The sequence below is a fragment of the Haliotis rubra genome, unplaced genomic scaffold (genome assembly GCF_003918875.1).
Source record: "Haliotis rubra isolate DU_JTF1 unplaced genomic scaffold, ASM391887v1 Scf988, whole genome shotgun sequence".
NCBI classification, from domain to species: Eukaryota; Metazoa; Mollusca; class Gastropoda; order Lepetellida; family Haliotidae; genus Haliotis; species Haliotis rubra.
In genome coordinates, this window is record NW_025767732.1 from 136,097 (window position 1) to 161,157 (window position 25,061).

General features: G+C 41.5%; 3 protein-coding genes across 3 annotated transcripts in view; all 3 read right to left on the minus strand.

Annotated features, from left to right (window-relative positions):
* LOC124265616 (ultra-long-chain fatty acid omega-hydroxylase-like) overlaps positions 1-3,159 on the minus strand; it is a 28,987-nt gene extending 25,828 nt beyond the window's left edge. Inside the window, exons 1-2 of the mRNA XM_046700403.1 lie at positions 2,796-3,159; positions 1,104-1,251 (exon numbers count right to left, since the gene is read on the minus strand). The gene's annotated coding sequence lies outside the window, so the exon portion shown is untranslated. The remainder of the gene's footprint in view (positions 1-1,103; positions 1,252-2,795) is intronic.
* A 7,706-nt stretch (positions 3,160-10,865) lies between these two features.
* LOC124265617 (ultra-long-chain fatty acid omega-hydroxylase-like) lies at positions 10,866-17,523 on the minus strand. Its single transcript, XM_046700404.1, has 8 exons — positions 17,406-17,523; positions 16,292-16,354; positions 14,841-14,964; positions 14,193-14,322; positions 13,519-13,648; positions 12,326-12,604; positions 11,572-11,637; positions 10,866-11,450 (listed from the first exon to the last, which is right to left on the minus strand). Exons 1-8 carry the CDS (start codon positions 17,477-17,479, stop codon positions 11,348-11,350), a joined length of 969 nt encoding a protein of 322 aa, XP_046556360.1. The 5' UTR covers positions 17,480-17,523; the 3' UTR covers positions 10,866-11,347.
* Positions 17,524-20,116: 2,593 nt separating this feature from the next.
* LOC124265618 (cytochrome P450 4F12-like) lies at positions 20,117-21,035 on the minus strand. The gene is made up of 2 exons (XM_046700405.1): positions 20,808-21,035; positions 20,117-20,345 (listed from the first exon to the last, which is right to left on the minus strand). The coding sequence occupies exons 1-2, from the start codon at positions 20,994-20,996 to the stop codon at positions 20,187-20,189; spliced, it is 348 nt and encodes a 115-aa protein (XP_046556361.1). The 5' UTR covers positions 20,997-21,035; the 3' UTR covers positions 20,117-20,186.
* Between the last annotated feature and the right edge of the window lie 4,026 nt (positions 21,036-25,061).

A 25,061-nucleotide genomic window follows, 5' to 3' on the forward strand; every position in this document is an offset into this window, starting at 1 on the left:
ACATATATTTTGAGTAAAAGTCAATATTCTCGCCCATGGGCCAAAATGTTTTTCGCCCATGGGCGAGATTTTTTAATATCGCTCTAAATTAGTCGAATTAAGTCAAAATGAGTTGAAATTTGTTTCATGATGCTTACAAACATACACTCATTCATTTACAACCTCCAAAACATGGAAAAACACATATTTTGAGTAAAAGTAAGTAAATATTCTCGCCCATGGGCCAACCTATTTTTCGCCCATGGGCGAGATTTTTTAATATCGTTCTAAGTTCGTCGAATTAAGTCAATATGAGTTGAATTTTGTTTCATGGTACTTATAAACATACACTCATTCATTTACAACCTCCAAAACATGGAAAAACACATATTTTGAATAAAAGTCATTATTCTCGCCCATGGGCCAAAATGTGTTTCGCCCATGGGCGAGATTTTTTAATATCGCTCTAAGTTAGTCGAATTAAGTCAATATGAGTTGAATTTTGTTTCATGATACTTATAAACATACATTCATTCATTTACAACTTCAAAACATGGAAAAACATATATTTTGAGTAAAGTCAATATTCTCGCCCATGGGCCAAAATGTTTTTCGCCCATGGGCGAGATTTTTTAATATCGCTCTAAATTAGTCGAATTAAGTCAAAATGAGTTGAAATTTGTTTCATGATGCTTACAAACATACACTCATTCATTTACAACCTCCAAAACATGAATTCTGATCGAAATTAAACATTCTCGCCCATGGGCCGGCCCATGGGCCACTGTTCGCCCATGGGCCTGCCCATGGGCGAGCGAGTTAAATTTAAAGTTTTCGAAAGAAAATTTTTTCGTGTTTTTTCATCCTTGGCATATATTCATAACAACTGCATGTTTAATTAGGTCAAATCCCTTGTCAGAAAGTGCCCACAGTGCGGAGAGTTTCTGGACTTTTGTGAGTCAGAATTAAATTGTGACGTGTTGGCCGTTTGCAAGGTGGTATACGACGGTACGACCCGTTAGAGTCCGCATTTCCTTCGGTCGAATGAAACTTCCGTTCAGATATCACTGGAACATAATTCAATACATAGGTGATTGAGAAAATAAATATATTTAAAATATCACCTGTGGACTTGATGATAGCTCTGATTGTGTCTGGATGGTAGACTCTGATGAGTGGATTGAAGGGCCCTATCCAGACCCGGTAGTACTTGGGGTATTTCCTCATCCATTCCTGCTCCACTGCAACGCGCTTCTCAAACAGCTTAGGGTACTGAAATATATACCTATAACCCTCATCAAGCGGTACCTCGACCATATCGTCTGTACAGAGTTACTTCCCTTAAGTGTGTTAGAACCCGTGAAGATCCGGGTTAGAATTGATCTTCAGTAACCCATGCTTGTCGTAAGATGCGACTAACGGGATCAGGTGGTCTTCGGGCTGGTTGACTGGGTTGATACATGTCATCGTATCTCAGTTGTGTAGATCGATGCTCATGCTGTTGATCACTGGATCGTATGGTCCAGACTCGGTTACTTACAGACCGCCGCCATATAGATGGAATATTGCTGAGTGCGGCGTAAAGCCAAACTCACTCACTCACTCCATAGGTGTCTCAGAAATTTGTGATCGGACATTTGAAACATCCGTTCTTATTGATTATGTGGGATATACTACTCAGTCGCTGATATAGATATAATCATTTGTGTCTTTTGGGCTTCTCCTTCTTAAATTGGATGCTGTGAATATATTTTACTTGACCACTGTCTTTCTCCCCGGCATGTATCAATGAGAGTGAGCTGTGGTTTTACGCCGTCTTTAGCAATATTCCAGCAATATCACGGCGGGGGACAATAGAAATGAGCTTCACGCATAGTACCCACTTGAGGAATCGAACCCAGGCCTCCGACATTACGAGCGAACGCGTTAACCACTAGGCTACCCCACCGCCTCATCCTATTTATAGAACACTCATGGCACTGGGACAGAACAGATTCCCAGCTGATAGGGTGTATTCATGGACAGGGACGTGAGCTGATAATTATGCGCGCACGCTCATGATTAGTGCTCACTAAAGCTTAGTCTCTGAATATGTATTTTTTGATAGTAACAAACAAGCCCATTTAAATTGAAAAGGAGCCCCAGGGAGACCAGAGAACCTGAGGAAATCTAGACTTGCTTTATTAGGGCTTTAGCCCTGCAGAGAGGGTTTGGCAGTAGGGAAAATAATGTGGTTCAGGGACTGTGAGACAGACTAGCTCATCATTTGTCTGACCTAGCCCCAAAAGGTCAAAGGTCGTCGTGACACAGCTTGACTTGCATTGACAGCTGGGTAAAAATAGGACATTTGAATGGTCGAAGCAACCGAACAGTTTATCTCAATATATTGCAAAACATATATAATTCACCTACAATTAACTATTCTCTGTTTACATGTCCACGGACTCGGATGCTTTTATGATCATTTACTAATGATATTTGTGCAAAGCCCAGTTCGTGCAGTGAGTGAGTTTGGTTTTGCGCCGCATTTAACAATATCCCAGCAATATCACGGCGGGGCACCAGAAATGGGCTTCACACAATGTACCCATGTGGGGTATCGAACCTGGTCTTCGGTGTGATGGGCGATAGCTGTAACTACAAGGCTACCCCACAGCCCCGGAATATTATAAAATGTACCGTGTTGACAGTGATGACCAGTGTCTGCAGCAGATAACGTTGTAGAACACGTTGCAACAGTAAACAACGCATCAACTGCAGTTGTGGCAGAAGTACTCGTAAAAATATCCATCTGTACATAATTTTAGGCGACTCACCAAATGCAGGTTGCCTGTCCTCCAGGAGAAGTCCTTGACCCCCTGACAGTTGTTGAAGAATCTGTAGAGACGCCGATACCAGATCAGGAACTTGATGATGCGGTATATCACGTACAGGAGAACAGATGTTCCTACAGACTTGACAACAGATTTGCGATTGAGACGAGATACAAGCTCCAGTGGGCCCATGTTTGTAAACGTCTCTCGCCCACAGCAGGCCCCGCTCCAAAGATTAAGCGTGTCGCTGGTTGACCTGTTTAAAAGGCTGACTCACTGACTGCGACCTCTTTCGAATGTGGGGTCTTATTCTAGAGGCATGTGCTTCGCAAGGCATGTGCTCCGTTTTAACAGGTGACGAAAGCACTTTGCGCTTTAATATGGAAAGCAGGCCTTTTATATCCTTCATGCTTCGGTGTGTCCCAGTTATTCACCTGTCACCAATCGGGTTCAACAAGGGTGTACACCCTCGATCTCGTGTTTCAGTCACGTGTATATGCTAGACCAAATACCCGTAAATTAGAGTTGCTCTACTGCATTCTATGCTTGTCGTAAGAGATCGGGTGGTCAGGTTCGCTGACTTGGTTGACAGATGTCATTGTATCCCAATTGCATAGATCGATGCTCATGCTGTTGGTCACTGGATTGTCTGATTCAGACACGATTATTTACAGACCGCCGTCATATAGCTGGATGCGGTGTTCAGTGAACAAACAAACAAAATCCTGCACGCCAGACAGATTTAAGAACTAATAATATTCTGCACTCACGGGCTTAAAATCATTCAGACAATTGTTCGTGCACTTCTAAGCTGTAAATACCTTCTCAGCTGTAAATGAGCTGAATTCAATGAATGAGTGAGTTTAGTTTTACGCCGCACTCAGCAATATTCCTTCTATATGGCGGCGGTCTGTAATTAGTTGGATCTGGAACAGACAATCCAGGGATCAACAGCATGGACATCAATCTACGCAAATGAGATTCGATGACATGTGGCAACACAGTCAGCGAGTCTGACCACCCGATCCCGTTAGTCGCCTCTTACGACAAGCATGGGTTACTGAAGATCAAGTCTAACCCGGATCTTCACGGGTTTGAATTCAATGAAGACATTCCTATTGTCATTGACCGGACACTCCGTGATAACACTGTCATTCTGATTTGAAACACTAAACGCACTCACTCTCCAATAAAACAGCCTTAATACGTCAGTCTGAAAATAACCGTATCTGGATCAGCAATCTAGAGACTGACATCATGAACACAATTGGATATTCTATCATACCAGTTCTACCATGGTTCTCACGAGCAGATAACATGTATTGATAGAAAGATTTCAGTTATACATTGGTTACCATTGTTTCCATCTTATAAATAATCGTGTGACAAATCCTTATGAATTAATCATAATTATATATTTAAGTCATTATATTTGCAGAGTTAAGTCAGTTTGTCGCAAAAGGATCCTTGAATTCGAATCCTATATTTGCCCTGATTCAGATGCTTGGTTTGCATGCACCATGGCTTTGCTCGTTCCACCAAAGCGGTTAACGGTGGACTAGAACCTATGATCTGAGCCTCCTACAAGCAGAAACTAACACGCCATAATTTGACTCAAATACCGTATTAAATTCAATTTGACAAGTGACAAGTTTATTAGTATTTGGGGCCACGTGACCCATATTACTAATACATAATAACTGCACAAAGTGCACCTACCGGTATATCATTCATTCACAAAAAATATCAACCGGGCAAGTTTCTTTTCAAATACAACGACAAAGATTTGATAAGTTTTGTGTCAGTGGATGCTAGCAGTTGATACATTTTTGAAGCAGACGGATTCTTATGATAATATTCAGGTAAAACTGTTGTCTGCTTATCTTATAGTAAGGGCAAATAAATCAAAAGTGAAATTCGTCTTCAATACAGCCCAGGAGACATTCGGTACATAGTAACGCATTTGGGTTATCATAACATTTAAATCTATCTAACTGAACTTTCAATTAATGAGATGCACAGCGAAACTTACAATATACCCTCAACAGGTCTTTTTCGGGAAACAATTCAAGAATATACTTCTCAACATCCAAAAGAGATTTATAACCACTGTAATGTTTTAGAAATGATGACCTTAAGATCTTACAATGCCAATTTTGGAATTGTATGTCTCTACAGCTTTGTGAAAACAAATTCATGAAAACGTTAATACTACCGCAATCTTGAGTGAACCATACGTACGAAACGCCAGTTTCAAACAATAATATTTGAATGCCAGAAACCCAACATACTTTATCCTGTTCATCAAAATGTTTCAGCATTTCATAACTAGCCTTTGATACCTTGATCTATCCATTCGAGTAAGTCTGCACCAGTAGCTCATACAACGACTATAATAATTAACACACAAATAACTTCTGCCTGTATCACCAAGAATTGCAGTGCTTGATGTTCTTCTGGAGACCCCCAGACACTTCTTTAAAATATCAGTTTGAACCGTTTCTTTTGACTGCCTGAATGCATGGCCCCATATCTCTGAGTCGTATAAGAGGATTGGAGAAACTTTTGAATCAAATATTTTAGTTACAGAATTAAATGGTAACGAGGGGAGATATGTCTATAATCTGTAAACAGGAAACAGCGCCTTCTTGGCCTGAATAGCCAGAGTTTCACACGCCCTGGACCAAATCAATCTTTAGGAAAATATGAGTCCTAAATATTTATAATACGAAACACACTTCAATTCTGTACCAGCATAAAACCACCGCTCTGTCCTTTTTAATGGGCCACCATTTCTAAATGTTACTACATTTGACTTATCCAAATTAACTTCAAAGCCCCATTTAATACAAGCTTTCTCAAGAAAGTCTAATTTCCTTTGTAATCCTAAAATTGTATCATCGACCAAAGCAAGATCATCGGCAAATAAAAGTAACACAAATTTCAAGTTTTCTTGGACAAATATCCCCCTCAACTCGCTCTGTTCAAATTCTGCCACTAGCCCGTCAATAAAGAGGATAAAGAGAACTGGGCTTAACATGCATCCCTGTCGAACACCAGCAGAAGTACTAAAATATCTGTTCTACCTTCTTTCGCCTTGACACAAGCCTTGACCTTTGAGTACATATCGTAAGAACATTAAATAATTTGCCACCTATACCCCTTTTATTAAGAACATACGTAAGCTTTGGTCGATTTACTAAATCAAAGGCTTTGCGGAAGTCGATGAAGACTACATAAAAACGATGTTTTGGTTTCTCAAATATTTCTGACATAGTGCTTGTAAAGTAAATATGTTATCAACTGTAGAATAATTACTTCTAAAGCCAGCTTGCGATTAATAAATAATACCATTTATTTCGATCCACTTCAATTCAATTTATGTACTCAGTTAAATCCGCTTCGAAATACACAATGCCATTTTAGAAAGTTGTCAAATGTAACGGATGTTATATTTGGGATTACACTTTCTTAGTAAAGTACAGATTTCAGTTCTTTTTGGGTTGAGTCCCATCCGGATTCGAACCCACACCCTCAGAGTCAGGCACCTAATCGCCAGCACACAAAGTCAGACGCCTAGACCGCTCAGCCACCGCGGCTTCCACAAAATGGAAGTCGGACTACTGGTAGTCTAGACTGCGGGCTTTGTGTACCCCTCTGATAAGTACTATTTGGCACGGCTCCCACGGCTTAAAGCTATGAAAGCCGTACTGTACTTTACTAAGAAAGTGTAATTCCAAATATGACATATGTTACATTTGACCACTTTCTAAATGGCAATTTGTATTCACACACGACAGTTAGATCAAGGTTTTGTGGTGATACATTTCACGTAACGTATCTGTTCATTTCAACAACGGCAATAATAGGCTGGACAACAGCATTAAGTTTTATATATTTTATGATGATGGAATAAAGAAACACTAAGGCAAATGAAACGTGCAAGAAAACGCTGTTCAAATGCTCATTAATCCGTGAATACGCAACAAGTTTCGACAGGCTTTCGACAATGATTTGCTTGTTTGTTGTTTAATGCAATATTCATTGTTATTTAAAGCAATGTTCATCTTCAATAAATGCATCTTAATAATATAATAATAAATGGATATTTCTTATGCGCCATAGTCCATCCAGAGCATGCTCAAAGCGCTACATATAAAAAGAGTCACTAGAGTTCAAGAGGAAGATATGACAATTAGCCAAAATTAACCGTGAGAATATTTCGCAGTTATAGGTTGTAGACCTTTTTTGAAGAGGAAGGTTTTGAGTCCCGATTTGAATGCTTCTAGGGATGAAGCATTTTTTATGGGAGTAGGAAGACTGTTCCATAGGGTTGGTGCTGCAAATATGAATGACCTATGGCCAAAGTGTTTGAGACGAACTTGGGGAACTGAGAGAAGATGTTGATTCTGAGATCGGAGAGAACGGGCAGGCATATATGTTGACAACATCTCAGAGAGGTATGGAGGAGCTAGGCCGTGTTTGCAGCGGAAAACAAGAGTGCAGATCTTGAAATGAATTCTTGCTTCAACCGGCAGCCAATGCAGACTCTGGAGGATTGGGGTTATGTGAGTCCATTTGGATGTTTTAGTGACAACTCTGGCGGCAGCATTCTGGAAGTTTTGAAGTCTGAAGAGAAGATCATTGGAGATTCCAAACAGTAGGCTATTGCAATAGTCAATCCTGGAGAGAGAACAAGTGACTGAGTGAAAACTTTAGCAGCATCTGTGGTTACAAGATGGCGGATGTTACCAATAGAGTGGAGATGGAAGTAGCCTACTCTACAGAGATGGTTGACATGTTGCTCCATGGTGAGACAAGGATCAAGATAAACACCTAGGTTTTTTACACTGGATGAAAGTGGGATATCTGAGTTGGCTACTGTGATGTCCGTAGAGTTTATCCTTTTCAGACGTTGCGATGTGCCAATCAACATAGCCTCAGTCTTATCATCATTGAGCTTCAGCTCATTTGTCATCATCCATGAACTAATTGCCTTCGTGCACTGACTCACTCTTGATCTGGCTATTTGTACATCCTCTGGTTTGAAGGAATCCATCAATTGGAGGTCGTCTGCCAATGCGTGGTGATTCAGATCAAAGTTATCAATGACCTTCTCCAAAGGGTTTGTGTATAACACAAAGAGAAGCGGCCCAAGGACTGAGCCCTGGGGTACACCACACTCTAGGATCGTTGACTCAGACATGCTTTCAGAGACAAGAACTGACTGACTCCTCATGCTCAGATAGGAACGGAACCAGGCCAATGCATCCCCTTGTATGTTATAGTCATCCTGATGACGGCTAAGGAGCTTCTGATGGTTGACCGTGTCGAACGCCGCTGAGAAATCAAGCAAGAGGAGAAGTGACACATTACCCAAGTCCGCATGGCATCTCAGGTTATTCAGAATTTGAAGTAAGGCGGTCTCAGTACTGTGCCTAGGACGATAGGCTGATTGGAATCTGTTCAGAAAATCATTTGAAGAGAGATAGGATCTGAGTCTGACATCAACTGCACGTTCAAGGATCTTGGAAAGGAAAGAAAGGTTGGAGACAGGTCTGTAATTCTTGAGAGTATTGATATCCAAATTGTCTTTCTTAAGTAATGGCTTTACCACAGCTTGCTTGAACACCTCTGGAAAGACACCATTAACTAAGCTCAAGTTGATCAGTTTCGTGATAACTGGCAAAAGAGTCTCCAAAAAAGTCATCAAGGAGACGAGTTGGCATCGGATCGAGAAGACACAATGTCTTTTTTGACCGTTTGATGAGTGCAGCTATCTCACCCTCAGTGAAAGAATCAAAGGTGTCCAGGCAGATCCTATCATCGGGATCTTGGCAAAATAGTGAGTGAGTTTAGTTTTACGCCGCTTGCAGCAATATTCCACCAATATCACGGCGGGGGACACCAGAAAAGGCAATCGAACCCGGGTCTTCGGCGTGACGAGCGAACACCTTAACCATTAGGATACCCTACCATTCATCTTGGCAATAGAAAGGGAAAAATAGTAGACACTGATGTACTTTGCTTGTCCAGATGTAAACAAACATTTTAAAATTCGTCAGCGTTGTCGTTGAGATAAACTTGTTTCGACACCCCTCCTCGGCTAGGACATTGTGGCTTGAATGAATGCATGTGGAAGTATTATAGATAAAGACATTTCTCCTCAACGTGAATACTACCCAGACTTACACTGCCCAGAAACGGTTCAGCACTATCTCGTGGAATGTCCAACGCACGAAAAACAATAGGCTCTCAAATTAACTGTCCTTAACAAAACCAAAAACATTTTTACAATTAACACAATACTCGGGGATAATGTATCGTATGTTTGCATACAAGAGTCGTGTTAACTTGCTCATTCAAACGTGGACGTATGGCATAATTTAACTGAATATAAATGTAACAGTTTGTTAGTGCTGGGCGCATATAGGCCTTTTTCAGACCCAAGGTGCCCCTAAAACCTTCCCTATCTACCTCGAATGCTGTAAACGAGTTGCACACCTTGAGTTCGTGGAAAGGGACTCCTCGAAAAGTTGTGAAATGTCGACATCAAACATGCCATTGAACTGCCGAAATAATACTTGCCATGAAAGAAAGTTGGGGTTTTGAAGGTTGAAGTCATCTCTCTTCACATAAAGACGTGTGGAGACCTTCATGCGTGTTTCTGAAGAGATGATATGGTCTCATTTGTCTCCATTACGTTTAGTTCAGAAGGTTAAATCAGGTTCAGAAGGTTAAATTGGTTATGTTGGTTATTGAACGATATCCGTTTATCGTATTTCTAACACTTCCACGTCTTAGCGAGATGTACTTGCTTTGAATTAGAAACAGATCAGCAAAGTGGGGATTACAATTGATGCCAAAGGATTTCCTTCTCCATGCCTCAAAATTTTATCCAAAATATTTATTATTTCACTTAAATACTTTCAGTGAGGTCCAGCTTTCCAATCTGTTTCTATATAAAATGACATATGTTTTCGTTTTAGCATATACTACTTGCACTTTGCTAAGGATCACAAAAATCACAACTTTACTTAAAAGTAGATTTATAATGTGAAATTGTATCCATTTAAAACTGGATAAATAGTGATATGGTAACCCCTCAACAGCCACTATAATCTAACCTTATGCACTTGATACATGAGTAACCATAAAAATGGTTTTCATGGCACCAACCAACTATTTTGCAAATCATGGAGCGAGTCATTGACAAGTACACAACACCTGTGAATAGCAGGTATGGGATCCACGAGATGCAATGACATACTGAAACCTAAGATCCTTGCTTACAATAAGCTAAGATATTTAAACCAAATTTGACACCACATCATAGTTTTCTGTTGAATCAATGATTTGATCCTTAGCAAAGAGTGAATAGTATATATTAGCGTGTGTTTATGCTTGCTCCGTCGCTCAAAACAAATCTCTTTCCCTTTCGTGTCGCAGCACATGTTCAGGTGAAGTGTCATGTGCCATGTTCGTGTCGCAGCACATGTTCAGGTGAAGTGTCATGTGCCATGTTCGTGTCGCAGCACATGTTCAGGTGAAGTGTCATGTGCCATGTCGATTATAGACTAAGTGATGAAAGTCAAATTATGCAGAGTAAGATGTATATTACTCAAATTGTGGTATTGTGTGGTTATTTCCATAACCCCAAAAGAAGTGCAACCCTTTGGACTGGGAAAATATAATCTCACCATAATCTGAAAAGAAGAATCCGCAAACGGTTTAGTCCTTCAAACGACAGCATATGTTATATTTGGGATTACACTTTCTCAGTGGAAGCTCCGTTGGCTGAGTAGGTTAGATCGCTGACATTGTGTGCTGGCGATTAGATGCTTGACTCTGAGAGAGGGTTCAAATCCCGGATGGACTCAACCTAATAAAAGCACTAGAATATATACTTTACAGAGAAAGTGTAATTCCAAATATAGCATATGTTACATTTGACCGTTTTCTAATGGCAATTTCTATTTACAAACGACAGTAAAATCGAGGTTTGGTGGTGATACATTTCACGAAACGTATCTGTTTATTTCAACGACGATAATCATAGACTGGACAACAGCATTCAATGTTATATATTTTATGATGGTTGCTTAAAGGAACATGATTGAATTAAATGAAACATGCAAGCAAACGCTGAACATTGTTCAAAATGCTCATTAATTCCTGAATACGCGACCAGGCTTTCAACAATGATTCCTTTGTTTGTTGTTTAATGCTGCGCTCAGCAATATTTCATCTATGTGGCGACGGCATGTGAGTGTAGACCAGACAATCCAGTGATCGATAGCATGGGCATCGATCTAGGCAGTTGGGATACGACATGCGTCAACGAAACATATTATTATTCAAAACAATTCAGTGTTGATCCAGAACGTGAATCATAATCCATGGTGGTCACGGAAATGAATACCTGGTGTTCCTGATTTTCAGTGTGCTATTCAAATGGTTTTCATAGGTATTTTGCCGTTAAGCATAATGGAATGTGTGTCCTAGGACTGTATGTTATCTTGAATGGGCGTGCCTTCTGTGATACACTGGAATGTTCAGTGTCTGTGTCTAGCGAACACCCACAGTCCTTCAGTAGACTTCATCACACCGGCATTCCTTCGTTCCACTTTGTGCCTTGTATCTACCTCTAACTTGTATCTGAAATACGAAAACATATTTAAATTTTATTTATAAAACAAACTTAAGTTTTCTCAATGACAACACTCTTATTCAAAGATTCTGTGCACTTTACGTCAAGAGAGAACGATTTCTTGAATACCTGTGAAGTATCCTTGCCAGCATAATCTTTTCCTCGTTCATGGCAAAATGTTGTCCGATACAGTTTCTGAAAAAAAGTGCAATGATCAATCTCGTATTCTCATATAACCTGACTATATCCGTTAGATGTCCATCGGAAGATAAATATCACGAATTTATCAGCGTGCTGATTAATGATGTGACTACAGTTTGCATATATTTTGGATACATACAGCTTTCTCGTGTTCTTACAAACTTAAATACGATTCATGCGCCTGAAGATGCAGGGATGGCTTACAGCACGTTTTGATACTGTTATCAGAATGCTAAAACATATTTCTTAATCTTTTGGGGCGGTAGGTTAGCCCAACGGTTAAAGCTTTGCCTCGCCACACCGGAAACCGGGGCTTGATTCACTTCATGGGTACAATGCGTGAAGACATTTTCTGGAAAATCTAACAAAGGGTCTGTCCATTTTTTTCCAAACGTGGTTTAGGTTCTATTTGTAATCAGTTTACTGATCCAACATGATGAAGCACAGTATTGTAAGATATTTGACAAACTTGAAATTCCAGATTCAAAGTGTATTACTTCTGTGGCACGTCAATGTGTCTGTATGCGTCTGTCTGTGTATATATATATGTACAGAAAAGATTATGGATCGATGAACTATATCGTAAACACAAGCTTAAGGTTATCGTAAAGTTGTGGACAGTTAAGGTCTATTATTAAATGTGCAGTAGTTCTATTGGTTGCTAGAGAACATGGAGGATTACCTCGGGCCAGCGGAGAAGGGGATGTATGCGTAGCTGTCCTTCTTCTGGATGTTCTCGGGTAGAAACCGATCAGGGTCATACACATCCGGGTCCTCCCACACTTCCGGGTTGTGATGGACATGCCATATCCCCACTGCAATGTGGGTTCCTACTGGAAAGACCTTCCCGTCGATGTTCATAGGATGTTCCAGTTGCCGACTGATGAACGGAGCAGGCGAGTGGAACCTCATTCCTTCCTTCAGACATCGTGTCAGATACTCCATCTTGGGGATGTCATCCCTAATTAATAAAATATACATGTTGTTGCATGAACGTTCCCGTTACACACAATCCATCAATCATATCAGTTTGGAGGATTGATCTACAAATTGGGATCTAGTTGGGGATTTCGAACAAAACAGGGCGGATATGTCATACCAGGGGATGTGTCATTCCAGTTGATATTCATTTCCAGAAGATGTTTACCTCTACTTGTGTTCGATACCATGTGCGATGCCTTACCGGGTGATTCACACGGTCATGAGATGTACCCTTCTTGTTGCGCTCCCTACCGATTGATATGCTCTTATATAGGATGTGCCCAGGCATGTGATGTGCTCTCCCAGAATATAAGCCCCAACAAATCATGTGCCCTATCTGAGAATGTGCTCTACCCGGGAATGTATATCAGGTGCCCAGCCAGATGCTCTACCATGTCAACTGCCCTGCTGGGTAAAGTGCTCTACCAGGTGAAGTGCCCTACCATGTAATCTGCCCTACCAGGTGATGTGCTCTACCAGGTAATGTACTCTAACAGGTAATGTGCCCTACCAGGCGATGTGCCCTACCAGGTGATGTGCTCTACCAGGTGGTGTGCTCTACCAGGTAATGTGCCCTACCAGGTGATGTGCTCTACCAGGTGATGTGTTCTACCAGGTGATGTGCCCTACCAGGTGATGTGCTTGGATTCTGATATGTGTCCTTCCTGTTGTGTTCCCTAACAAATGATATGTTCGTATATGTGACATGCCCAATCAAGTGATGTGCCCTATCTCAGGATGTGCCCTACCATGGAATGTACATCAAGTGCCCAACCAGGTGATGTGCTCTACCAGGTGATGTTTCCTACGATGTGATGTTCTCTAACATGTGATGTTCCGTACCAGGTTATCTACCCAACCGTGTGATGTGCCCTACTATGTGATGTGCCCTACCAGGTGATGTGCTTGGACTCTCTTCCGTCCAGCAATGTGTCCAGTTCCTTCTGGATTCTGGTCTGGAACTCAGGTTTGGAGGTTATGGTGAACAGCGTCCATGATATCCCACTTGCTGTCGTGTCGTGACCTTTGTAACAAAATACGCATGAAGAGATCTACTTTAAGCAAGCACGCATGCAGGCAGCCACACAGATGAAGGTTTCGAAATTTTCATGTTGGTGGAGTGAAAACCCCCGTCAGTTGCAAGATAGTGTGTCAGGTAACGATACGCAGTTTTTGTATTTACAGCAATAACGAAGCGGAAGACAGTGACATCAACGCATTTGCAGACATCAACAATTCCTGGTTCAGATTTCCGTTCCAACATTTCAAGATACTCATGCCACAAGTGAACCATTTCCGTTTAAACCTATAGAGAGAACAATGGTACAGAAAGGCACCAGATCTGGATCTACAAGGAAAGTACATGGGTATTTAGACGAGGAAACATCAAGAAAATGATCAGTGGGAAATAAACAATATATTACTTAAATGTAATGTTACAGAGCTAACATGCTACTGCTTGCAAAACTTGTTTTCATCAATAGTTAAAGGGCAACTACTCTGTCCCTGTTGGAGTATTGGTAACGACTCGTGCCACAGACAACAGCTCGCCTGATTAGTGGCCGTACCTCCAAGTAGAAACGTGTCCACTTCATTCCTGATCTCTAGCGGGGTGAGGCCCTTGCCATCAGCATCTCTGGCACTGAGCAGGACGTCCAGGAAGTCGAGGTAGCGGGTTTTTGGGGGTCCATCTCTCTCCTACACATAATTCAGTGTTACATGCCACACAATACATAAAAATATGTTACACACAAAAGAAACGCTTATATTTAAATATATAATACACTCATTTACACGTACTGCAAGTTTGCATCATCAGACCAATGTTACATACTTGTCACACAATTATACAGACACTCATGACAATGGTACAGACACAGAACACGTTTGCATACATTGTTGCACAAAGAGACCCCGTGTAATGTTACACACATAGTGCAGTTGTACACACAAGGGAAATGCCAAGCACAATACAACGCAATTTTATACACACAATACAATATTACTCAGAGCATATTGTTGCACACAGTCATAGTAATATACACAGTGCAATGTTACTCTCAGTATTACCGGTATGTAACTCTCAGTACAATGTTACCAACGGAGTACAATGCTACACAGTACAATGGTGCACATATGCAATATATTATTTTGGAAAACTCTTGCATCACTAAGGGTAGTTATGTTAAATGAATGGTTTTTAGTAAGACACTCACCAAGGTCTGTCGCCTCTTCTCGATGATGTCTTCCGCCCAGCGATGTACAAAGTCACACTGCTTCTTAAACTTCTTCCCGACGGACGAGTTGAAGAAGATAAAGTCAGGGAAATGCCATGGGGTGCTGAAAATATAGTTATCACCATCCATATTCCCGACAGTATTAGTTCTACAAGTTCAAGCAAAAACCTTCAAAATACGTCATATTTAATATGATATTTGTGTTAATAACGGCATTCCTACAATAAAATATACTTCGAATAATGCTGTCTTTCCGTTGTCAGATGCACTGAATGCAATACGCTGAAAGCACAATGAAGTATTGCAGGCACTTTTTAGATAGTTTTAAGAATATGGACCTAAAGAATCGTTTTTTTAATCCACGTGATATCTGCATAGGTAATTGCTTATATGATCTATTCAGATCCAGTATGAGCTCAATCAGATTTTATGCCGAACACGTGTATGATTAATAGTTGTGTGGAAAAATAACCTTAAAACTGGATTCACCAAGATTGAAGTATTGGTACCCGATCCACTGCCTGAACACGATATGGGAGGATTGTAGGACAAACATCCCTGTGGACAAAAGCCCCCTAGGGCAAAAAACCCTAGGACAAAAACCCATAAGGACTAAACACCCAAATGAGGTCCTTTGGACAAAACCCCCAACCATGTTTTAACTGCTATTATTAAGGGTGAAACTTTAGTAATGATGAGGATTAACTGACTTCAAGAGTATTTAAAGTTTAATTAATCAACTTAGTATTTAGATATGTACACATTATAAAGTCGTTCAACTCACTGTCATATTACAACTGGTATACGTATGTGCTCCATAAACTAAGCAGGCAGTAGCATTCTAGCATGGAGATATTGAAGAACAATAAGGGTAAGTTAAGTTAAGCTAAAGGTTATGTTGTCCAGGGGTTCCAGAGAGACGAGTGCTTAGTGTCAACACTCCTCTACCAGTATGCCCGAGGAGTACGTCCACTCAAGAGAGCAATGGAATCAAGAGACCACAGGGCTGCAATGTTGTTGAACCTATGGTCAGGTCGAAGAGATGCTAAGATCTCCATTGAAGACTTTCTAATCGGTGTAGGATATAACATCAGGTTGCGTTGAGAGGCAAATTAGTGCTCAAATTGGGATGTACCCAGTTTATGATAGTGCTCATTGTTGCTCATAATGTATATGATGTCGGCTAAATAGAATATTTGAATAATAAACAATCTTCATCATTCATTTGGAGCTTTTAGTTTTTTGTCATTATTGGACTTTGTTTTTGTCCAAGGTTTTTTTGTCCACACACCGCCTGAACACAAGTCAAGCTAAGCCAAATATACATGTTTCTCGTCCCATAACAGTTGTAAAACCTGACTGGGAAGATTGGGCGTTTACTTAGTCTAGGTCTGTATTAAATTTATACTGAGGTATTCTCTCATACTTACAGGGCTCGATCGGTAGCCATGGCGAATAAATCATTCACTGCACTTACATACGGGTGTGTTTGCCTGAAAAACAATATTCAGCTGTGTAAGTCAACAGTTTTTTCACAGTGTGTTTCTCAAATAAGGATTAATTGTTAATTTTATATTTGAATATATCATCTGAGGAAAACTATGGTTTTGTTTGTAACATGCGGGTATTACAGCGATGTACAAAGTCACACTGCTTCTTAAACGTCTTCCCAAAGGACGAGTTGTAAAATATGATAATTCCCCACACTTTCCTATGGTGCTATATGTGTAATTCCCCGCTCTTCAAATGTCCCTGTCTGTCAATCACCACACTTACCCATGGTGCTGTCTGCCAGATCCGCCGTATTCGACCATGTTAGACATCAAATCCCCGTACTCACCCCTGTTGTCATATATCAAATTCCCCGTACTCACCCCTGTTGTCATGTATCAAATTCTCCATACTCACCCCTGTTGTCATATATCAAATTCTCCGTACTCACCCTGTTGTCATATATCAAATTCTCAGTACTCACCCTGTTGTCATATATCAAATTCCCTGTACTCACCCTGTTGTCATGTATCAAATTCCCCGTACTCCCCTGTTGTCATATAACAAATTCCCTGTACTCACCCTGTTGTCATATATCTAATTCCCGTACTCACCCTGTTGTCATATATCAAATTCCCTGTACTCACCCTGTTGTCATATACCAAATTCTCCATACTCACCCATGTAGTCATATACCAAATTCTCCGTACTCACCCCTGTTGTCATATATCAAATTCCCCGTACTCACCCCTGTTGTCATATATCAAATTCCCTGTACTCACCCTGTTGTCATATATCTAATTCCCCGTACTCACCCCTGTTGTCATGTATCAAATTCCCCGTACTCACCCCTGTTGTCATATATCAAATTCCCCGTACTCACCCCTGTTGTCATATATCAAATTCCCTGTACTCACCCCTGTTGTCATGTATCAAATTCCCCGTACTCACCCCTGTTGTCATATATCAAATTCCCCGTACTCACCCCTGTTATCATATATCAAATTCCCCTGTACTCACCCTGTTGTCATGTATCAAATTCCCCGTACTCACCCCTGTTGCTGTATGTTTTCCTTGACCGACATGGCGCATCTCAACAGGATGTCAAGTGTACACAGACCGACCATGTTGAACAACTCGAAACTGGTGCCTTCCTCAACGTGTTTATCGATCTTCTCCTGTTAACCAAATGTTGATATGTAAGATACTCACAACAGGTCACACACCAGGTAACCACATGGAGAATCGAACCTGGGTCTTCAGTGTGACAAGCTTCAACCACTAGGCTAACCCTTTTCCCAGATCTGATAAAACCATCGTCACTTAATGCATAGTGCAAAGTTTATATCCTTATAGTATTTATAACGTCCATTTTCAAGACAAATAACCTTCAGGGTAAGACGAGATTCTCAAATTGCTAAGATACTTAAGAATAACCCCCAAAAAAACAAAACAAAACAAAAAACCCAAAAACAACACAGTAATGAAAGGAAGGGGTCTCGTTTTGAGAGTCCTCTGTGCCATTTCATTAAATTAAAACTTTAAATTTGACAGCTTACACATGCATATGGTAGTTTAGACCAAAAGAGTGTATTAATTATCATCGCACGTGATTACCAATACCGCACGTTGGATATCACGGCAAATATGGGAACATGAAGTTAGAAACGGATTGGGGATTGGGAATTGGGGATTGGGTATTTTTTCACATTTGGGATTCGAATCCCGAATCTGAATATTCTTTTCGAGATTCGAATCCCGAATCTGAACAAAATATATTCAGATTCGGGATTCAAAATCGAAACCCGAATGTTTAAAGAAACTCAGATTTAAGGTCCAAATATCGAAAACTGCAGTTGGATGTTTATGGTTTTACAATGAGCACCCAGTACATTAGAAGGGGGATGACATATAAGAGTTCAAATGCCAAATGCCGAGTGTCGAATCTGCAAACATACCGAATCTGAAAAAAATATTCAGATTCGGGATTCAAGTCCCGAAACCCGAATGTTTAAAGAAACTCAGATTTGAGGTCGAAATTTGTATCCAACTTCATGTTGCTGGCAAATATCACAAACAGACAAATCTATTCATCTGATGGTCAATAGGTGTGTACGAAATCGAACCGAGTAGCTCATTTGATCCGCGAGGCATGTTCATTGATCATACAATATTTTTTCACTTCTTTATGTGGCGTTTAGATGCTGGATTAATAAACAGGAACGATTGTTATGGATAGACAACTTTTGTATTGGAACGGGTTTCTTGATAACGGTGTTAACATCTACACCGAATCGTCGCTTACATTGCTATAAAGAAGTTGTCTATCCATAAAAAATCGTTGCTGTTCGAATTTTGTTTGATTGTTAACGTTGGCATGCTATATCATGCGGGAAGAATACTGTTATCATATAACCACGAATCTAAATGGAACCAGGTGGCGTCAACGTTGAATTTCTAGTAAATCTGAAATTTAATATTAAAATTTCTTCATGTTTCACCTGTCAATGTACGGGACATAAATAGAAGCGTTCATGCAAATGAATACTTTATTAAGTTTTAGAACTAGCTTTATCTTCATACTTAACACTACAAACGGTATCAAAACCATTTTCGTATGATTTTAGCTGTGCTTTTGCTATGACTCAACATTTATTCTCATTTCATTCGATAGACATTCGACGCATCGATGTCATTAAAACCAGATATTTGCAGATGACAAGACTTTTTCAAGCAAGATGCTTGAAAACGGTATAATAATCTATTCCGAAACGTCGCCATTGTTAAAATAAAGAAGTTGATCATCCATAAAATCTTGTCATCTCTATACCACCAACTTCTAGAATGCCACTCAAACAAATTCGATATTTGCACTAATGCAATAGTACATACATTGAGACCCGATAACCTATAAATGAACCAATCAGCTGCCAGCTTACTAAAGTGATTTGGCTTTATCCGTTTGTAAGTTTTGATAAAAATCACTACAGAAACACTATACCCTCGATAGTGTTTGGGTGTACATGCGGGTGTCAGTGAGGGTGGTTTAACTCGCTTCTACCAATGATCCAATCACATCACCGTGTGTCAGCTTCTTGGAGGAAAGTCCCGAAAGATTCACGTCTGAGATCGGTTACCACTTTCGTGAAATATGGGTATGATGGTAACAAAAGTAGGAAGATATACCGGAATTCGAACCAGGTTCCTTATGTGTCCAAGGGGCGCAATACTGCATGGTGAATTACAATGCCTTATATGACTTTACCTCAGAAACAAGGAGTAAACCCTATTCTAAATTATGTCTTATAAACATCTGGGACACCATCCCATAGCTGCAACCTTTGAACTTTGGGGGTGACATGTACAGTCAAGTACTCAACTGACCAGCATGGTGTCAATGGCGTTGTTGGAGACGTCGACGTAGGTTTTGAGGATGTCGAAGTGGAAGGCGGGAGTAAGGAGGCTACGAGATCTGTACCAGCGTTGACCCCTAGCAGTCAGGAGACCATCCCCAAGCCAGGGTAGTAACGTTGCATATGCTCCTCCAAATCCCGTTGATTTAGGTTCTACAGTACATTTGTAACCAGAGGGTCAAGATGCTCTGAACGTGTTTCTTTGATAATGAAATTACACTTAAAAAAAAAAATTCTACCCTTTCTTAACCGAAACACACCTGCAACCATTAGTAAACCACCAAAACTTTGTGATTTTGCAGCGGCACTTGTCGATAAGCATCATTTCCATCTACTTTCAATCAATAATCAGTAACATTAACTCTCATCATCCATTTCAGATATCGTTGGAACGTATATCAAAACCCGACAAATGAGTAATTTAATGGTCACCCGTGGACTTGATGATGGCTCTGATCGTGTCTGGATGATAGACCCTGATGACTGGGAGGAAGGGACCCATCCAGATCCGGTAGTACTTGGGGTATCTCCTCATCCATTCCTGCTCCACTACAACACGTTTCTCAAACAACTTAGGGAACTGAAACATATACACAAACCCGGTGAAGGAGATGAGTGACCAATTCGGTTTCTGTGCACTTCACTGTGCCCATGGTGCCGTTTGGATGGGCGCTGGCCCTTAGAGGATTGAGTCACCGAGGTTGGTTTGACACTGTGCACTTCGCTGTGCAGAGTTGCTTCCTTTCGGTGAGCCTCAAGTCAAAAGTCGTGCCTTGAGATCGCTGTATGTTTCTAGACTTCGTGCGGATTTACAAGTTAACTCAATCGTATTTTTGCTTCTGAAAGTTGGATAGACTGGAGTATTGATATACATGCTTAACCTGCTGCTGAAATAGCTTTCAACGTTATAAGTATGCTGACCGGTTCACGGTTCTCGGTTCGAGACTGCGATGTCAGTAAATAGTAAAACTATATCTATACACGATCTTAGATGACTTTGTTACTAAGCAACGATGGCCTAGAACGAGATAAACTCACTCACCAAATGCAGGTTGCCTGTCCTCCAGGAGAAGTCCTTGACCCCCTGGCAGTTGTTGAAGAAGCTGTAGAGACACCGATACCAGATCAGGAACTTGATGATGCGGTATATCACGTACAGGAGAACAGATGTTGCTACAGACTTGACAACAGTTTCTCGATTCAGACGAGATGCGAGTTGCAGAAAGTCCATCTTCTTCGCCCTCTCTTTGTCACCTTCTCAGCACAATAACAGACTGAGCACTGTTACACTCACTACCAACCCTAGATTCCTCCCGCTACGAATTATTGATTAACAGCTGAGGGTATTCATCGTGTATAGATTAAACCACGACATATACGTGTTCTGCTATGCTTTGGTATAATAGAGATTCCAATTATGTTCTTTAGAATGCTGTCGAAGTATTTCTGAGTGTGTTGAATGTGAGAAGCGTTTATTGAACATGATACGTTGTGTGGTCCTGTTGTCCGAAAATATATATTGGTTTGTCGGTCGAAATTAAATATTCGATTTTCAAATGAGGTCATATGCATATATACATGATAACAGAACACTTGTTATGCGCATATATCCATGACTGATTACATGCTCACAGCGCACAGTCAGAAAAGGTTTGGGAGAAGAGATAGGTCTTAAGTTGTGACCTAGAAAGAGTCCAGTCTGTACAGTCTCTCAGGTATTGTGGCAGGCTGTCTCATAGGATTAATGCTGCATAAGTAAAAGTCCATTTGACATGTTGTGGTGTTCTTACTTTAGGGACAGTTAACAGGTTTTTATTTTCTGAGGGTAAAGGGTGTAAAGTTTGCTGTCAAGCAGCATTTGTATCTGTGTCGAAACGTCGCCTAAACAGAATAAAGAAGTTGTATATCCATAAAAGAATTGTCCTCATTCTTCACGTTGAAGTTGTAAAGCTGAGCTTTAGTTGCGCCGGAAAGGGGACTGTTGCAATAGTCGAGTATCCACATCACCAGTGAAAGGACTAAAAAAATAGCAGAGTTTTTAGTTAGATATTTTCTAACAGATCCGATGTTTCGTAGCCGGAGGAGACACATTTTCACAACATTGTTGATTGACTGTTTAAAGAAAGATCGGAGTGAATTGTGAAACCCAAGTCTCTAACACTATCAGAAGCTGGTAACATCAAAAGTGGAGATGCAAACCTGAGCGGACATCAGTTCCAAAGAGAAGACATTTGGTCTTAGTTTCATCGAGTTTCAACTTGTTGTTGAACATCCAGGTTTTTAATTTGTCTTTGCTTTCTTCTCCCACATCTTGTAGCTCGTCTGAAAGGCCGTGACTTGTGACACATACGTACCGACACAGATGTTCCACGTCCCCGTACTTACACCGGTTACACTCAGTCACATTTCCAGAACACGTTCCTGTTGCTGTCTGTCACATGCACTTGCATACCGCTGTCACAGTCATCACATTCCCGTCACATACCCATGTCACCCTGTCTCATTCCCTTCACATTCCCATGTCACCCTCTGTCTCATTCCCTTCACATACCCATGTCACCCTCTGTCTCATTCCCTTCACATACCCACGTCACCCTCTGTCTCATTCCCTTCACATACCCATGTCACCCTCTGTCTCATTCCCTTCACATACCCACGTCACCCTCTGTCTCATTCCCGTCACATACCCACGTCACCCTCTGTCTCATTCCCTCCATACCCATGTCACCCTGTCTCATTCCCTTCACATTCCCATGTCACCCTCTGTCTCATTCCCTTCACATACCCATGTCATCCCTGTCTCATTCCCTTCACATACCCATGTCACCCTGTCTCATTCCCTTCACATACCCATGTCACCCTCTGTCTCATTCCCTTCACATACCCACGTCACCCTCTGTCTCACTTCCTTCACATACCCATATCATCCTCTGTGTCACCTTCTGTCTCATTCTGCCCCTCCTTCACATACCCACGTCACCTCTGTCTCATTCCTTCACATACCCATGTCACCTCTGTCTCATTCCCTTCACATACCCACGTCACCCTCTGTCTCATTCCCTTCACATACCCATGTCACCCTCTGTCTCCTCCCTTCACATACCCATGTCACCCTCTGTCTCATTCCTTCACATACCCATGTCACCCTCTGTCTCCTTCCTTCACATACCCATGTCACCTCTGTCTCATTCCCTTCACATACCCACGTCACCCTCATGTCACCTCTGTCTCTTCAGCCATTCCCATGTCACCCTCTGTCTCACTCCCTTCACATACCCATCGTCATTCCCTCTGTCTCATTCCTTTCACATTCCCATGTAACCCTCTGTCTCATTCCTTCACATACCCATGTCACCCTCTGTCTCATTCCTTTCTGTACCCTCGTCACTTCTCTGTCTGTACCTCTTCACATACCCATGTCACCTTCTGTCTCTATATTCCCTTCACATACTCCATGTCACCCTCTGTCTCTATTCCCTTCTACATACCTATCGTCCCCTCTGTCTCTATGTCCTTCACATACCCATGTCACCCTTGTCTCATTTCTCCCTTTCTTCACATTCTATGTCACCCCTCTGTCTCCATGTCTTCACATTCTATATCATCCTTCTGTCTCATTCCCTTCTACATACCCATGTCACCTCTGTCTCATTCCCTTCATACATACCTAATGTCACCTTCTGTCCCACTCCCCTTCACATACCCATGTCACCCTCTTCTGTCTCATTCCTCTTCTACATACCTATCGTCAATTCTGCTCTCATTCCCCTTCACATATCCCATGTCACCTCTTGTTCCCATTCTCTTCACATACGACCACTCACTCCTTGTCTTCATTCCTTCTTACATCTCTATGGTCACCCTTGTTCTATTCCCTTTCTACATACCTATATACAATTCTCTGTCTCTATTCCTCCTCTTCACATACCTTATGTCACCCTCTGTCTTCATTCCCTTCTACTTACATACCTAATGTCACCTCTCTCTGTCTCACTTCACTATACTCCATATGTCACCCTCTGTTCTCATTCCCCTTCTACATAACCCATTGTCACCTTTGTTCGTATTCTCTTCTATACATACCCACGTCACCCTGTTCTCATTCCTTCACATTCTATCGTCACCCTGTCTCATTCCCTTCTACATACCTTATCGTCACTCCTGTTCTATTCTCTTCTACATTCCCATGTCACCCTTGTTCATTCCCTTTCTACATTCCCTATATATCATCCTTCTTGTCTCTACTCCTTCACATAACCATGTCACCTCTGTCTCTATTCCTGTCACATACCCATGCAACTTGTCTCTATTCCCTTCATACCCATCGTCACCCCCACTGTCTCATTCCTCGTCACATTCCCATGTCACCCTCTGTCTCATTCCCTTCACATTCCCATGTCACCCTGTCTCTCATTCCCTTCACATACCTATGTCACCTCTGTCTCTTAATTCCCTTCACATACCCAATGTCACCCTCTCTGTCTCATTCCCTTCACATACCCATGTCAATTCTCTGTCTCATTCCTCCCTTCTACATACCCACGTCACCTCTCTGTCTCATTCCCTTCACATTCACATATCATCCCTCGTCTCATTCCTTCCACATACCCATGTCACCCTCTGTCTCACTCCCTTCACATACCCATATCATCCTCTGTCTCATTCCCTTCACATACCCATGTCACCCTCTGTCTCATTCCCTTCACATACCCACGTCACCCTCTGTCTCTATTCCCTTCATACCCACGCGTCACCTTCTTGTCTCACTCCTTCACATACCCATGTCACCCTGTCTCACTCCCTTCACATACCCATACCATTCTCGTCTGTCTCATTCCCTCTCACATACCCATGTCACCCCCTCTGTCTCACTCCTCTCACATACCCACGTCACCCTCTGTCTCATCTCCCTTCACATACCCATGTCACAATTTCTTGTCTCACCCTTCACATACCCACGTCACCCTCTGTCTCACTTCCCTTCACATACCCACGTCACCCCTGTCTCCATTCCCTTCACATACCCACGTCTCCCTCTCTGTTCCCTACTTTCACATACCCATATCATCCTCTGTCTCATTCCTTCACATACCCATGTCACCCTCTCTTGTCTCACTCCCTCACATACCCTATATCATCCTCTGTCTCATTCCCTTCACATACCCATGTCACCCTCTGTCTCACTCCCTTCACATACCCACGTCACCCTCTGTCTCACTCCCTTCACATACCCATCGTCACCCTCTGTCTCACTCCCTTCACATACCCATGTCACCCTCTGTCTCACTCCCCTTCA

What these genes read in the sequence shown, in the direction of transcription:
- LOC124265618 (XM_046700405.1), bottom strand. Translation starts at nt 20,996, where the DNA reads ATGGACTTTCTGCAACTCGCATCTCGTCTGAATCGAGAAACTGTTGTC. An exon ending in GGACAGGCAACCTGCATTTG is followed by an intron (nt 20,346 to 20,807) that starts GTGAGTGAGTTT and finishes TATATGTTTCAG; the next exon opens with TTCCCTAAGTTGTTTGAGAA.
- LOC124265617 (XM_046700404.1), bottom strand. Translation starts at nt 17,479, where the DNA reads ATGGTCGGTCTGTGTACACTTGACATCCTGTTGAGATGCGCCATGTCG. An exon ending in AGAAGAGGCGACAGACCTTG is followed by an intron (nt 14,323 to 14,840) that starts GTGAGTGTCTTA and finishes AATTATGTGTAG; the next exon opens with GAGAGAGATGGACCCCCAAA. An exon ending in CCCTTCTCCGCTGGCCCGAG is followed by an intron (nt 11,638 to 12,325) that starts GTAATCCTCCAT and finishes ACTTTTTTTCAG; the next exon opens with AAACTGTATCGGACAACATT.